Source organism: Tachypleus tridentatus, chromosome 7 (genome assembly GCF_004210375.1).
Source record: "Tachypleus tridentatus isolate NWPU-2018 chromosome 7, ASM421037v1, whole genome shotgun sequence".
Lineage (NCBI taxonomy): Eukaryota > Metazoa > Arthropoda > Merostomata > Xiphosura > Limulidae > Tachypleus > Tachypleus tridentatus.
This window is the reverse complement of record NC_134831.1, coordinates 179,275,496-179,293,328: the sequence shown is the minus strand read 5'-3', so window position 1 is coordinate 179,293,328 and position 17,833 is coordinate 179,275,496. Positions and strand designations below refer to the sequence as shown.

Here is a 17,833-nt window from a genome sequence, read left to right as displayed (position 1 = left end):
AGTATGAAACTAGTTTATTTGTTCGTGGATGATGCCTATTAGAATCTGTAAACAATATAGTTTTTAGTTTCATCTATGTTGCTTAGTAATCAAAGCCTTAATATCTGAACAACGACGTGCCATCATCTACCAATCCAATCGTCCCTCAACGGCGTGCTTCGATTAACTGTCCAATCACGGAATTTACAGAAACGGTGTGTTCTTTTGACGCGAGTGATGGATCATTTAATAGCGTCAGCTGGAATTAGAAGGGGCTTCAGAATTTTGAAGTCGCTGTACCTTTCGCGCAAACAGCTAGTTCCTTAAATGGTATAATTTGAAGAATGAATTTAAGCAGTCTTTTACAAGTTTTTCTTGTATTTGTTCGTGAAATGCCGTTAAGTATATCTCAGCAGATACGTTATGAAATGTACCAGAAAATGTCGAATGCCACGTGCGGGATTCCCTCTTCAGTAATAACTTCTATAGCTGTATCTTCTAGCTTTGTCTGTTCCAGAGCATGTGTTAAAATTACGGATTGCCTCGGATTTGTACTACCTTCTCTAGAAAACTCTGTTAGCAAGAACTCTCTTGCTATCAAGACATTTCAATGCCAGCTCCTTCACTCGAATATGTTTCAAAAGAGCTCCAAATGGACATTTTTTGGTGTTCGTAGAAACTACGTAAGTTATTGAAGAGTAAAACTAAGTTAAGCCTAATTCTGAATGTGTAATAATTCAAATAAACTGAAAAAGGAAAACATCCACCAACTTAATCTAAACCAAACAATGAAACAGTGGTCCAAGCAACTGATCTTATGCTATATGCTACACAATGGGCTATCTGTACTTTGCCCACCACAGGCATCGAAACCCGGCTTATAGCTGTGTGAGTCTGTAGACATGCCGCTAAGGCGCAACTGATATTATACAAAATACTTCGATAAAAACTGTGCCTGAAGAACTCTAGTATTAAGTGAAGGGGCTCTTCGCCATTCGATATAATATAGTTTACATGGTATGTTCTACTTTACTTTCACCCATAAGTTCTTAAGAACCAAAGATGGCGAAGAAAAGGTACGTGTTCTTTATATCATTTGGTAACACTGGTTTCAGTTTCGTCAGAAGATTTGCATTAAATTGGGTCTCAGGTCACACTATTATTTCTTACTAGGCTATAAATCTACTCCAGGTACACCCAGGAAAACAATTACAAGACCAGGAATTTTATTGTAGTAAACGAAACTGTGATAGCTTTAATGGTCAATGTACACTTACTCAGTGTTTGTGTGGGTTTGAATCCAGTTTTATCAGTATTTCTATAATCAAACTGACTGGAGTATCCGTCCCCTGAAAGGAAGTTACTTCAATTCATGAGTGATGAAAAGTTATCTTAGAATATGAAAAGTTTTTTGTTTAAATGTAATTGTAAAAAACACCCATAAGAGCTGTAAAAAAAAAAGTGAAACCTCAAGTTTCTACTTATTTCCCCATGAACCAAACAAACTTCCATACCGCATTTGGTGAGCACCCATCTATAAGAGGTAAGGTAGGGGCTCAAAATACAAAATGCAAAACCCAAATTTTGAATCCACCACCGAATGGACTTAATGAACCCCCATACCAATTTTGGTAAAGATCCATCATACACTGCGAAGTAGTTATATGGGCATACAAAGTACAGTACTATTACATTTATATAGATAAGTAGTTACATGGGCATACAAAGTACAGCACTATTACATTTATATAGATAAGTAGTTACATGGGCATACAAAGTACAGTACTATTACATTTATATAGATAAGTAGTTACATGGGCATACAAAGTACAGCACTATTACATTTATGTAGATAAGTAGTTACATGGGCATACAAAGTACTGCACTATTACATTTATGTAGATAAGTAGTTACATGGGCATACAAAGTACAGCACTATTACATTTATGTAGATAAGTAGTTACATGGGCATACAAAGTTCAGCACTATTGCATTTGTGTTGATAAGTAGTTACATGGGCATACAAAGTACAGCACTATTACATTTATGTAGATCAGTAGTTACATGGGCATACAAAGTACAGCACTATTACATTTATGTAGATAAGTAGTTACATGGGCATACAAAGTTCAGCACTATTGCATTTGTGTTGATAAGTAGTTGCATGGACATACGAAGTACAGCACTATTACATTTATGTAGATAAGTAGTTACATGGGCATACAAAGTACAGCACTATTACATTTATGTAGATAAGTAGTTACATGGGCATACAAAGTACAGCACTATTACATTTATGTAGATAAGTAGTTACATGGGCATACAAAGTACAGCACTATTACATTTATGTAGATAAGTAGTTACATGGGCATACAAAGTACAGCACTATTACATTTATATAGATAAGTAGTTACATGGGCATACAAAGTACAGCACTATTACATTTATGTAGATAAGTAGTTACATGGGCATACAAAGTACAGCACTATTACATTTATGTAGATAAGTAGTTACATGGGCATACGAAGTACAGCACTATTACATTTATGCAGATAAGTAGTTACATGGGCATACAAAGTACAGTACTATTACATTTATGCAGATAAGTAGTTACATGGGCATACAAAGTACAGCACTATTACATTTATGTAGATAAGTAGTTACATGGGCATACAAAGTACAGAACTATTACATTTATGTAGATAAGTAGTTACATGGGCATACAAAGTACAGCACTATTACATTTATGTAGATAAGTAGTTACATGGGCATACAAAGTACAGCACTATTACATTTATATAGATAAGTAGTTACATGGGCATACAAAGTACAGCACTATTACATTTATGTAGATAAGTAGTTACATGGGCATACAAAGTACAACACTATTACATTTATATAGATAAGTAGTTACATGGGCATACAAAGTACAGCACTATTACATTTATGTAGATAAGTAGTTACATGGGCATACAAAGTACAGCACTATTACATTTATGTAGATAAGTAGTTACATGGGCATACAAAAGTACAGCACTATTACATTTATATAGATAAGTAGTTACATGGGCATACAAAGTACAGCACTATTACATTTATGTAGATAAGTAGTTACATGGGCATACAAAGTACAGCACTATTACATTTATGTAGATAAGTAGTTACATGGGCATACAAAGTACAGTACTATTACATTTATATAGATAAGTAGTTACATGGGCATACAAAGTTCAGCACTATTGCATTTGTGTTGATAAGTAGTTGCATGGGCATACAAAGTACAGCACTATTACATTTATGTAGATAAGTAGTTACATGGGCATACAAAGTACAGCACTATTACATTTATGTAGAAAAGTAGTTACATTGCCAGAGAACTATTATATTTATATAGATAACTCACATACATATAAGTATTTGATCCTTGTCTCAAATATGTTGAGATATTATTTGGTTTACGGGCAAAGGTACTGTTAATAGCGAGGACACCCAACTGGTGAAGCAATACGTCTTAATCTTTATAAATAAAAACGTAAGTAAAGTACATTTAATAAACTATATTGACGGCCATGTTGAATATACGTCAATACACAGGAACTGGGAACAATGTTTGGCCTGATTTCAGTTCATACTCAACGTAATATTGTGTAGGATGCGTCAAAATATGGCTCGAGACAGTAATTTGACTTGAACTTCACGCAGAGCTACATAAGGGCTATCTGCGCTTATCGCTTCTAATTAAGCAGTGATTGACAAGAGAAAAGGCAGCTATTCAACAACACCCACCACCAACTCTTGAGTTACTCTTTTACCAACTTATAGTGGAATTGACCGTAACATTATAACGTCCCCACGGCTGAAAGTGCAAGCATGTTCAGTGGCAGGGATTCGAACCCGAGACCTTCGGATCGTCAGTCATTCGCCTTAACCACTAGGCTTTATTTTTATTTGTTTGTCCACACAATGGACTATCTGTGCTCTGCTCACTACAGGTATCGAAACCCGGCTTTTAGCATTATAAGTCCACAGGCGTGCCACCAGGCGTTGCCAGGATATAAATGTTGATTATATCCCAGTTACATTGAATCAGAAATGATCGAAAACATTTACATATATTCAACTATTATGCAGTAACAAGTACATTGGGTATGTTGCTTTTTTATTAAACGAGTTTTTAAAGGTTAACGCTCAATAGTGTTATCCTGTTTTATGTTCGCTTATGTGGCTATTAATATCTTCTGTGATCATTAAAATGTTTTGAAGATGAAAATCCTTCAAGAGTACTTCTTTATTTTTTATAAGTGAGAATTTGACCCACAGCGTCGTGTAATTAAATTGTAAGTATAACACATGCACACAGAGTTTTCTATCTTTACGCCTTCGTCTTTATTTTATTTTCGATATGACCTTAGACCCAAACTTCTTTAGAGCTGACCAGTATATTTGGACAAATGGTCCAATTGGCAACCATACAGGTTAGTTTGTTTTTTTTAATTTCGTGCTAAGTTACACAAGAGCTATCTGCTCTAGACGTCCCTAATTTAGCAGTGTGAGATTAGAGGAAAGGCAGCTAGTCATCGCCACCTACCGCCAACTCTTGGGCTACTCTTTTATTAACGAACCCGCGACCCTCATATTACGCTTTAACTCACTTCTTAATCTGAGGGTCACGGATTTGAATCTCTTTTACACCAAACATACTCGCACTTTCAGCCGTGGGTGCGTTATAATGTCACGGTCAATCCCACTTTCGTTGGTAAAAGAGTAGCCCAAGAGTTGACGATGGGTAGCGATGACTAGCTGCCTTCCCTCTAGTCTTACACTACTAAATTAGGGACGGCTGGCGCAGGTAGCCCACGTGTAACTTTGCGCAAAATTAAAGAAAAAACAAGACCTTTTTACACTTTCAGTTATTTCTTTTTTTATTATTTAAAATTACGCCGTAAAGAATTTAACTTCATATTTTAACACTACATTATTTGATTGGTTCTTAAACTCAAAATTCGAAAATAAGACCAAACAGGAATACGTGATAAATAGAAGAATGGAAAGTTTTCAAGTATATTGTTATACAAGTATGTTGTTACACAAGTATGTTGTTATACAAGTATGTTGTTACACAAGTATGTTGTTTTACAAGTATGTTGTTACACAAGTATGTTGTTTTACAAGTATGTTGTTACACAAGTATGTTGTTACACAAGTATGTTGTTATACAAGTATGTTATTACACATGTATGTTGTTACACAAGTATGTTTTAATACAAGTATGTTGTTATACAAGTACGTTGTTATGCAAGTATGTTGTTATGCAAGTATGTTTTAATACAAGTATGTTGTTACACAAGTATGTTTTAATACAAGTATGTTGTTATACTTGCAGCCTGTGGAATCATACTCCGTGACATTAGCAGCAAGACAAACATCAACACCAGTTGTGATCAACCAAGAAAATACGTTTAAGGTCGACTGTAGGGACAAGGATACGACATCTAGTTTGGGTATTGTGGTTGCAATTCAGTAAGTCTATCAATCTTCAAAATATTATCTTTACCAAGTTCGTTAATAGCATATAAATTTAAAATTACTTATTTATTTATGCTTGTAAAAAACACGACATATTATGTTTTTGTTATTTTTTAAAGGTGTGTTAATCCCAAAAACATATCAATTTCAGATTTTTATATGAATCGGAATTCAAAATATTCAATGATACGTTGAATTTAGTGCGACTTCGCGCCTTGGACTAGTAGGCGGACGGTTGTGTGTCAGGTGCTAGACCTCGCCACCAGCTGTATTACAGTTCCCATATGTTAGTTTTTTGTGTGTGTATATATGTGCGTGGGGATAAACTTGCGATTAATTGGCATCTCATCCAGGATCTGCAATAGATCACTATCTCATTCGACTGTGCCACTCGGAACTGAGCCTAGAAATCATTGGCCTTATATGCCTTATAAAGGCACGGCTGGGATTTAAGTACCTATTAAATTTAGCATAATAATACAGTTAAATATATTAGTTTTTTCGTTGTATGATGGTTAAGTAAAATTTGTCCTAAAATTACAAAGAGATTAACTGGAACTCACTAAAACAAAAACAAAAAACATCATTACAGAAATTCATATTCAAATAATGTTCACTTTAGTTAACTCTTACCTACGATAGATGGCGTATATGTAAAAACATACCGCTTTAACAACTAGAAATATGTAAGTAGCGTTTGGATTGTTATGTATTTTTGCCCAGTGAATCTACGGTTAATGACTTAAGCGACGTGGACTATGTTAAGTGCTTACATCTTGAAAATGGACTAGGACTGGACACCAGCGACGTGGTTCATATAGGCCTCAGTGTAGCAACGGGCGGTATACTATCTGATGGTGTATCTCAGTGTCCTGACAACTACGTGATCACAGGTATCTCTCTCATTCTTCACTTGTCTGTCTTATGCTTATCTATCAATAAATACCTAATATCAGATCTCTCTATCTCTCTGTTTTCGTCTTCTATCTATCTGTCTGACGACATCTGTTTAATCAGAAGTATGTATCACTCCTTGTAGGTAAATCTATCTATCTCTCTAACAACTCAGTAATATAGAAACACCCGTGTTTGTCTTTAATATTTTTATTTGAATATCAAGACAAAGTGGAAAAATATCGTATCTAAACGTGCAGCGCTTTTCGTTGTCTTCAAAATATACGTGTCATTTTCTTAACAAAATTGTACCATATTGTTTTGAATTTCGTGCAAAGTCACACGAGGACTATCTGCGATAGCTATTCCTAATTTAGCAGTGTAACTCTAGAGGGAAGGCAGCTAGTCATCACTACCCACCGCTAACTCTTGGGCTACTCTTTTATCAACGAATAGTGTGATTGATCGTAACATTATAACGCCCCCACGGCTGAAAGGGCGAGCATGTTTGATGTGACCGGGATTCTTGACAAAAACAAATATCTTCCATTCATATCTATCCATTGCTGAGATAACAGTAAGTCTAGGGATTTATAATGCTTAGATCACGGGTTCAATTCCCTTAGAGGAATACATCAGACAGCCCAATGTGGTTTTGCTATAAGGAAACTTTCTGTCTCACACATACACATTGAAGCAGTTTTCAAGACTTGTAAGAAATATACGCATTTCTATCTGTCTTTTTTCTATCTATTTATGTATCATTTTTTCTCTTTCTGAAGAATATTAAAAACATACATGAAATAATATCTTTTGACAAGAATCTTTTAAGAACGATATATGAACAAATAACAAGATGGATGTTATTTTCGTAACAGCATTTTCAGATACTAACATATATTTTGCCAACGTGGATTACGCCACCTGTGTGCGTTTGATGAACTACTGGAGCGTGGACTACAGCGACTGTTGGGTGAAGAAAAGAGGCAGTGGAAATTACATTGGTCAAACTGACCCTAACATGCCTTGGAATTTTGAATGCCCCAGAGCGGGATCAGAACCTAGAGTTCTTGTTGGATTTCTACTAAACAACGGCATGATAATGAAATGTTGTAAACTCATAAGTTTGAACCTCTAAACACATCGCTGTCAGAATGCCCGTTTCGTCACTTTTAATTTTTAGATTAAATTAATAATAAAGAACACAGTTCAATATATTGTGTAAGAGTTCAATTTAAAAAACAGGTGCGAATAACATTAAAAATGGCAACACAGTTTTAACGTATTCTTCGGGGGTCGTATGTATTATTTTTCATTCCCTTGGAAAACGTCTACCCTGATTATAGGTTCGACATAGATACAAAGGTAAAACACTTGAGTCGTAAACTGCGGGTCGTGAGTTCGAATCCCATCACCACAAATGCTTGCTTTTTTGACCAGAAGAAGATGCGTCATGACGTAATGTTTACACAATTTTTTGGTTGACAAAAGAGTGCCCCAAAGAGTTGGCAGTGGGCAATGTTGACCAGCTGGCTTTCTCGTAATTTATGGTTTCTAAATCAGTTACAGTTAGCGTACAGATTTTCGCGAAATTCAACATATATGATTCATTTGTACAATCTTAATGGCGCGAATGTGTTTAAGGGTCTTCCTTTATGATTTTTATATCACAAAATACGGTTCACGGTGGTTTATCTTAATATCGTAATTAAAATTTTTCTTTTTTAGCGCATATTTTGAATCTTTGTGAAGACCTGAACAACTCAGTTCTCTTACAGCCGTCCTTGATTTTCTACTAACACGCTTGAGGGAAAGAAAGTACACAGCAGAACCACCGTCAAATAGTGAGATATTCCTATCTCACCGAGTAGTGAAATTTAACCGTCAATGTCTCTCAGTGAGAAACCAATAGGTCTGAAAGTTTCCAACGATAAAATCCGGAGTTCGATTCCTCGTGGTGGGCACAACAGATAGCTCATTGAAGCTTTTCTCTGGAGTAAAAAGGAACATTAAACAAATTAACTCTCATTTTTACAGCGTACTCTTCGTCAACGGACCGACCGCGAACTGTGAATCATGGGATACAAACTCCGAGCATGTTTTACTACTAAGCCACGCCTCCTTGTATAAATTATTTGTTTGTTTGTTTTCCATTTCGAGCAAAGATACACGAGAGCTATCTGCGTTAACCGTCCCGAATTTAGCAGTATACGACTGAAGGAGAGACATCTCGTCATCACCACCTACCGCCAACTCTTGGGTTTCTCGTTTATCAAGGAGCAGTGGGATTAACTATAACATTATAACGCCTCCACGGCTGAAAGGGCGAATACATTTGGTGCGACGGGATTCAAACCCGCGATCCTCTGATTACGAGTCGAGCGATCTAATCACCTGGTCATGCCGGCCCTCATAAGTTATTTACAAAATGTTTCCCCTTACTAATTTTGTCTTCCCACTTCGCTAACAGAATTATATTATCGATTTCTACGAACAATGAAACAATAGCAAGAAAATTGTTGATGTTTTCTCTGTTGAACAAATTGAGGAAATATAAAATAACTTCAACGTTTCACTTCTGTGAAAAAGCCAGCACACAGAGGTCACTTTTTTTAAAAGAATAATTACAATATTTGAAGTTCAAAGTACACAGATGTTGTTGTAAGTTCGAAAAACAATGCACACCAAGCAAAACTGAACACAAACGTGTTGGCTGATTCACGAATTTCGAGTTGATTTTTTAGCAGTCAGTGTGCACATAAAAGAAGTGTGTTTTCGTAATAGTAACACATATTTAAATAAACACAATTTTAAATTAAAACTATATACCCCCTGTGTTGTTAGAATTTGTTATTTTGAATTTCGCGCAAAGATACTCAAAGCCGTCTCTAATTTAGCAGTGTAGGATTAGAGTGAAGGCAACTAGTCATCACCACCCACTGCCAACTCTTGAGCTACTCTTTTACCAACGAATAGTGGGATTGACCGTCACATTTTAACAATTTGTAAACACTATTGATATAATCAATGTGGTAATACACATGTTATGTTTAATAACAATGTGTAAACAATTGATTTATATAATAAAGTTAGTAAAAGACACGTTGTGTGTGTCAACAATGTGTAAACACTGTTGATGTTATTTACGTGGTAATAGACTTGTGTTTATTAACAATGTGTAAACACTATTTATAAAACCAACTTGATACAGACACGTTGTGTTTATTCACAATAAGTAAATAATATTGATATAATAGATTTTGTAACAGACATATTGTGTTTATTAAAAATGTGTAAACACTACTCATGTAATCAACTTGATAACAGACTTGATGTGTTTATTAACAACGTGTAAATATTTTAGTGATATAATTAAGTTGGTAACAGACATATTGTGCTTATTAAAATGTGTAAACACTTCATTTATGTATTCAACTTGGTTACACACATGTTGTGTTTATTAAAAATGTGTAAACACTTTATTAATATAATCAACTTTGTAACATATATATTGTGTTTATTAAGAATGTGCCAAAACTATTGATATAATTAACTTGGTAACAGATATTTTGGTTTATTAACAATGTGCAAAGACTATTGATATAATTAATTTGGTAACAGACATATTGTGTTTATTAACAATGGGTAAACACTTTCTTGATATAATTAAGTTGATAATAGACATGTTATGTTTATTAAAAATGTGCAAGCACTACTGATACAATTAACTTGGCAATTGACATGTTGTGTTTATTAACAATGTGTAAACCTGACTGATATAGTGAACTTGGTTGTAGACATGTTGTGATTATTAACAATGTGTAAACACTATTGATATTTTCAACTTGGTATTACACATGCTATGTTTACTAACGATTTTTGAACACATTATTGATATAATCGAGTTGGCAATAAACATGTGTTTATTAACAATGTGCAAACACTGTTGATATAATTTTCTTGGTGATACACACGTGCTTATTAACAGTGTGTAAGCATTATTGATACTTTCAAGTTGGTGTCAGATATGTTGTCTTTATTAACATCGTGTATACACTGTAGTGATATAATCAAGTTGGTAGTAGACATGTTGTAGTTATAAACAATGTGTAAACACAACTGATATAATTAACTTTCTGACGGACATGTTGTGTTTATTAATAATTTGTAAACACTATTGATGAGGCTCGGCATGGCCAAGCGTGTTAAGGCGTGCGACTCGTAATCTGAGGGTCGCGGATTCACATCCCCTTCGCGCCAAACATGGTCGCCCTTTCAGCCGTGGGGGCGTTACAACGTGACGGTCAATCCCACTATTCGTTGATAAAAGAGTAGCCCAAGAGTTGGCGGTGGGTGGTGATGACTAGCTGCCTTTCCTCTAGTCTTACACTGCTAAATTAGGGATGGCTAGCACAGATAGCTCTCGAGTAGCTTTGTGCGAAATTCAAAAAACAAAAAAAAACACTATTGACATAGTCAACTTGGTAACAGACATGTTGTGTTTATTACCCATGTGTGAACATTACTTATATATTCAACTTGGTAATAAACATGTTTAACACATAATTAACAATGTGTAAACACTTTAGTTATATAATCAACTTGGTAATAGACATGTTGTGTTTATAAACTATTTATTAACCCTAAAGGTATAATCAACTTATTAATACACATGTTGTGTTTACTAACAATGTGTAAACATTTTATTGATATAATCAAGTTGGTAACAGACATGTTGTGTTTATTACCCATGCGTGAACATTACTTATATATTCAACTTGGTAACAAACATGTTGTGTTTACTAACAATGTGTCAACACTTTTGTGATGTAATCAGGATAGTAAGAGACGTGTTTATTAACAATATGTAAACACTCTTGATATAACTAAGTTGGGAAGAAACATATTGTGTTTATTAACAATGTTTAAAATTATTGATAGAATCAACTTTGTAATAAACATGTTTTGTTTATTAACAATGTGTAAACACTATTGATATAATGAACTTGGTAAAGGACATGTTGTGTTTATTAACAATGTGTAAAGACTATTGATATAATGAACTTGGTAAAGAACATGTTGTGTTTATTAACAATGTGTAAAGACTACTGATATAATTAACTTGGTAATATACATGTTGTGTTTATTAACAATGTGTAAAGACTATTGATATAATCAACTTGGTAAAGGACATGTTGTGTTTATTAACAATGTGTAAAGACTATTGATATAATTAACTTGGTAAAGGACATGTTGTGTTTATTAACAATGTGTAAAGACTATTGATATAATTAACTTGGTAAAGGACATGTTGTGTTTATTAACAATGTGTAAAGACTATTGATATAATTAACTTGGTAAAGGACATGTTGTGTTTATTAACAATGTGTAAAGACTATTGATATAATTAACTTGGTAAAGAACATGTTGTGTTTATTAACAATGTGTAAAGACTATTGATATAATTAACTTGGTAATATACATGTGTTGTTAATAATAATGTGTAAACACTTTCTTGATATAATAAGCATATATGAGGGAAAAAGTTATACGTCAGTGTTTTGTTGTTAACATTTGACTTTAATGTCTCATCAGCACTTAAACCACATACTGTATCCATAGCAACAGTTCTCACAGTTTATATCACGCATTTTGGAACCAAGTGAATCCGAACTACATAATAGAAACCCAGTGCTTACAGAAACGTTTTGATAGATAATTGTGTATAGAGAAACGAAACCTTTTACAAACGCTTCTATCCGATAAATATCTTGTTTTTCACACTAGATGAACGAATAATGATTTTAACGATCCGGATGCTGAATATTTGATGTTATAGTCGTGATTCGTGTTAGTATCACTATGTCAACAGCTAACAAACATGTTAACAGAGTGGTAATAGCTATGTGACCTTTAGTACACATCTATTACGTACATACTATTAAGTACGTATCGCCGAGGACTTCTGCACTGGTTGAAACCGATATCCGAGGACTGTAGAATATATTTAATAATTTCTAATTCTTTGATATACTTCTTTGAGCAACCGCGTCTGTTAATTGGTCTTGCCTTGAATGACATGCTTCCTCTTTTAATCAGCAGAAGGCAACCCAAGATGCGTTGGTTAATATGTAAACATCCGTGTATTTGTTTCTTTCAGACCAAAACCACACTTGCCTATCTGTTGTGTCTATCGCCGTAAATCGAGCCCCGGATTTTAGAGTTTTAAATCTAAATTTACTGCTGCCCACAAAACTTTCCCAATGATCCCTGATATCACGAAGTTAGCATCTGAAAAATATGTAACACTGTTAAGCATCGGCTTCGTAAAATTCTTATTAGCTAATAAAAATCAAAACGGCATACACTTAGTAATTACTAACATCTATTTTGGTAAAAATGATTCAACAAACCCAGATTTTTCAAGAACGTTCTTTCTCTATCAAAGAGTAAAAAAAAGATTTTATCAGCCGTTAAATTTAAATGCAAAGCTTGATAATAAGTTATTCTCACCGTGTGTATTTGTTTTTATCAGTTGGAGAAACAGTGCATTTTGTTGATATTTTTGAATTTGATGAGAACCATAGTAACACTGTTAATGTTGTCGATACTCTTAGCGCCATCTATTTGTGATCCTGGTTTTATTTTATGAAACGTATCGTTTTTTAAAATTTAGGCTTTTTTCAGTAGTGTATCGTAAACACAAGCGACTGAAATTATTTTAATAAAAGGTTCGTAGAAAAAGAGGAGATAAATTATTTAATTCGTATACACAAAAACTCTACACAATATTTAACAATGGATAAACAGAGATATCTACTACTTGAAGTTTTAGGAAGAGCTTAGCAATCGAAAATTATTTTTATTCACGGATACACGATTTAAAATATTTGCCTATCCCCATCTAGTGGCGAGTTTTGAAAAGCGGGATACAACAATTCAGATTGCTCGTGTTAACAATATCAACAATAGTTTTAGCGGTAAACATAACCGCAGCTTATTTATATATATTAATATGCATTAATGTTAAAATTTAGTGTTCTGATAAAAAAAGAACTTCTTTCATATTTTTGTCAAAAATTTTGGTATCTAGAAAAACAAAGGAGAAATAATGTTTAACCAGGTGAGAGGAACTTTCAAATTACAAGCTTGGCCAACGAGGCTTAACGTTCGTTAGGGCTACTTTAAATTAAATCTAGGCTTAGATCCAGAATAAAAAACTAAACAATGGTACTAGATCATAGAACTAGATAATAAAAAAACTAAACAATGGTACTAGATCATAGAACTAGATAATAAAAAAACTAAACAATGGTACTAGATCATAGAACTAGATAATAAAAAAACTAAACAATGGTACTAGATCATAGAACCAGATAGAGGCTATCAACTGCAGGTTTTCGATAAAGTTCCTTTAAGTTAGTCAGTTTTCATAGTCGAATCGAGCAAAATACTCAAAACGAATTTCATAATCGTACAGACTTTATTTCCAATTTAAACAGAAAAATAATTACACTTACGTAGACAAAAATGCAAACAAAAACAACAAAGCACTATTGAATTAAAATATTTTTAATATGATCATGGATATAATTGTTTTAATGTATTTGATGAGATAAATGAACAAATTTAGTTCTTGTGTTCATTTTTATAAACTTGAAAAGTACCATTATATACTTGTCAGATATTACACAGTTCTCTGAGTTGAAAATTTTACTGATAAAATAGTCATAAAACAGTAACTACAGATTCTATTGTAGTGGTGTGTTAAGTATTTTATTTGCCATTATTTGGATGAAAATTTTGTTTAATGTTTTATTTGAATGTAATACGACGTAAGTGTTAATATTCAATGAAACGTGTAAATGAAACCTGAGGATCTAATACAAAACAAAGATTGACTACATTTGAAATATTATATAATTTTGTTAACGAATGGACCAAAATGTTTCTGCACTCAACTTGTAAAGTTCACTTTGATAACCATATAAAAGAATGTGGCCCGGTTACAAACTAAAATATAAACATAGAAATCAGAATTTTTTAAATAATGTTTCTTTTTTTTCTTGTTCTTAGGTTTTTTCAGATCATATACTAAATTTGCCTCCATGTTTGTATGTGTTTCTAGTACAAACTATAATGACATATAGTAATATGCGAACCAAAGATTTCTTCAGAAATAGGATTTATATTGTTTCGGGCATATTTTAGATAATTCCCTTTTTAATATCAATAATTCTAAGAAACATAAGTTGTAACAAGAATTATGTTATAACATTACGAAACGTTTCACGTGAATGCATTTAATAATGCATATTGTTTCTAATCTCTAATGGCTAGAGTAACTAGAATTTCCTGTGAAAGACATAGACATTCAAGACGGTTGGAACAAAATCCATAAACAATATTACGACCTTTCTCAATTAAGAAAGTATGAATGTTACTACAAATATAGAGGTATCCCATATTCTATAAAATTTAAAATCAGCTAAAATAGGATAGAAATGCATCATTTGAAAAAAACGTTTCGCTACTGTTAACGTGTTATCATTCAGAGAATTGTGCTGAATACCTAATGATGCAACGTCAACAGTGATGAAACGTTTTTAAAAGATACATTTCTATCCAATATTAGATGTTTTTAAACTTAAAAGAAAAAAACGTCCCTCTATTTTACTGATTTTTATAGCCTAATAACATAAGAAAGATGGATTGGAGTGATAAATCTGGACCAATTCTTTTATACTCTGGTAATAAGGTCTTCTGTCTACTGGCGTAAAACTAAAACTCGAAGTGAAAAGTAAAAACACTAACAAAATATGAAGCAAAATATAACACGCAGAAATCTAGAGCCTTTCAAAGGTATGTCCTTCCTTTACCCTGTCCAAGCGCAGAATCTCCAATCCTTATAAAACATTTATTAATATTGAAATTTTGCCTCGGCAACGTATTTTAAGCGACCTCTACATCATTGCCAAAAACTATATAAATAAAGAATAAATCCGATAATTCAAAAGTTTTCCTGTTTGTCATAAATTATATTTTAAAATACATTTTATATGAAAAAAAGAAGAAATTGTTAGATGTATTCGCATCGGGTTCTGTTAATGTATACAATAAATTTTAATCACAAATCAAATTTCTAATTTCAAAAGTTAATTAAAAATTAATTAATTTTAAAACGAACACGTACTTTAGTAATGATACAAAAATAAAAAGATACATATAGAAAACAACAATTTTAGTGTTCAGATAGTGGAAGTAATAATGATATTGTAAATCTTCAAAGCACACTCTCGCGCAGTTCACTAATTATAAATAAATGTAATATGAAACTTATGCATTAGATAGTATATGGCCTCCAAGTATATTGAAATTGAGATAATGATTCGTGAATAATAGAAAAATAAAACTTTTTTGGCTTTGTAAATGATGTTTATATCTAAATCGATGTGTGTATGTGTATTAAAACCTTACTGATTGTTCATATACCTTTTCTAGTATAAGTAACGTGAAGACAATATTTTAATTTCTAAGATACTTTTAAAATTATATATATATGTGTGTGTGTTCCTTTTAAAACATGATTCCTAATTTATTTCAAATTGCTACAAATGTCTTACATTCCTTTTTTTATAATTAAAAAATAACTCTCACATTATTTGGAAATATTTATATTTCTTCAATTTAATTATTTATTAATGGAATCGAAGAATGCTTGTAACTAGCATCGTAACTTCCTAGGAAAATGCATAATTTACAATTAGTTTTCTGTCGTTTTTATTTAGATACTTATTTTTTTATATGTGGTGCCTGTTTTAATTATCAATGGCTACTTTTACTTTGTGGTACACTTTCATATATAATATGAATATAGGTGAATATTCATTCACCTTCTCGTTGTACTAGCGTCTTTATAAATCATGTCCTCACCTCGGGGCATTAAACGTAATTGAATAATATTATTCATCAATTCATCTATAATTCTTAAATCTAGACTGGTTAATGCCTCTTTCTGTTTTTAACACTGCATTTTTTGGGCAAAAAGCTCTTTTAATATGAATAATTCTCAGAAGTATAACGTACAATTCTAATAGTATTATATAATTTAATACATGTCATTATTTAAACACTAGTTCTAAGTTTTTATTTTTATTTACTTAGCTTCGAAACATGATAAAATGATAACAACTAAAAGATGTGGAGTGTGTTTTGTGTGTTTTTCTTTTTAGCAAAGCCACAAAGGCTATCTGCTCAGCCCACCGAGGGGAATCGAACCCCTGATTTTAGCGTTGTAAATCCGGAGACATAAAAGATGTGGAAGTAATTCGTGATCAGAGAAGGAAAGTAATTACTGTATCAAGTTAAAAGTTTTACTAATTTATAATGAACATTACTTATCTAGTAAAACGATGTGAAATGATATATACATGGCCATAGGCGGAATCACGGTTAAGATGTGGGGTTGGACATGGATTTTTATTAAGTTCTTTAGTGCTCACACTATATATATAAGAATTTTGACTTGGATGCTTTAGTTTTGAATGTACCTGAAAAACTTCCTCTTTAGCCTTCCGGTTATTGTGCTTGCGTACATGGTGTAAAATAGTTTGATTAATCTGAGAAGTAATTTTTTTTATATATAAAAAATACATTTTTTTTTATTTTAAAAGTGAACCACTATCGATAATTCAACGTAAAACAAACGCCACAACAGTTACATACTGAGAAATTATTCAGTGACCTGAACACCTAACATTGGTGAAATGTAATTTTGTCAAAATTATGTCTCCTTCAACTACTTCAGAAGCGAATATGTAGTAAACAATCATCATAAAAGACGAACACATATAAGAATTACTCAGTTATCAAACGCTACGTTTAAGGTATCACAAATCTACCACTGAAGATGCAATTGATTAGTGGCTGTTACATAACACTGGAAGCAGTAAATAAATAGTCCACTCCAATCACAAAATGACTAACATGTTTAGCCAATATCACTACCACAAAGTCTAACAATGGTTCCCTCAGCTAGGCTCCAAACTTTAAGATAATAATACTAAAGAATGCTTATCAATTATCTGGGTATAGTATAAGGTCTAGAAGTAGAATTTCTCTAACTTTAAAGTAATGTAGTACTGTGGATCACTAATAGTTATTACAAAAGTAAAAACTTCAAACCAGAAGACAAAGTATTTTATTTCCTCTTCATCAGAAGACCACTTTTTGAAAGGGATTAACATTAATAACTGATTCTTGTATTACTGTAATCATTTCACAATGATTATTCTACAGATAATAAAGTGTGATTTCTGGATTTTTATGATCATTCCATAATGATTATCTTATAGATAATAATGGTTGATTTTGAGATTTCTATAATACTCCATAGTGATAATCGTACAGATAATAATGGTTGATTTTGAATCTT

At 32.7% G+C, this 17,833-nt stretch overlaps 1 protein-coding gene across 1 annotated transcript; it reads left to right on the top strand.

The window, feature by feature from the left end:
• The first annotated feature begins 243 nt into the window (after positions 1-243).
• LOC143257374 (uncharacterized) lies at positions 244-13,102 on the top strand. The gene is made up of 4 exons (XM_076515953.1): positions 244-662; positions 5,363-5,499; positions 6,229-6,398; positions 7,278-13,102. Exons 1-4 carry the CDS (start codon positions 324-326, stop codon positions 7,535-7,537), a joined length of 906 nt encoding a protein of 301 aa, XP_076372068.1. The 5' UTR covers positions 244-323; the 3' UTR covers positions 7,538-13,102.
• Positions 13,103-17,833: the final 4,731 nt, after the last annotated feature.

Excerpts from the sequence above, each read along its gene's own strand:
- LOC143257374 (XM_076515953.1), top strand. The coding sequence starts at position 324 with ATGAATTTAAGCAGTCTTTTACAAGTTTTTCTTGTATTTGTTCGTGAA. Across the intron at positions 663-5,362 it reads TTGGTGTTCGTAGAAACTAC|CCTGTGGAATCATACTCCGT; the intron begins GTAAGTTATTGA and ends TTATACTTGCAG. Across the intron at positions 5,500-6,228 it reads GGTATTGTGGTTGCAATTCA|TGAATCTACGGTTAATGACT; the intron begins GTAAGTCTATCA and ends ATTTTTGCCCAG.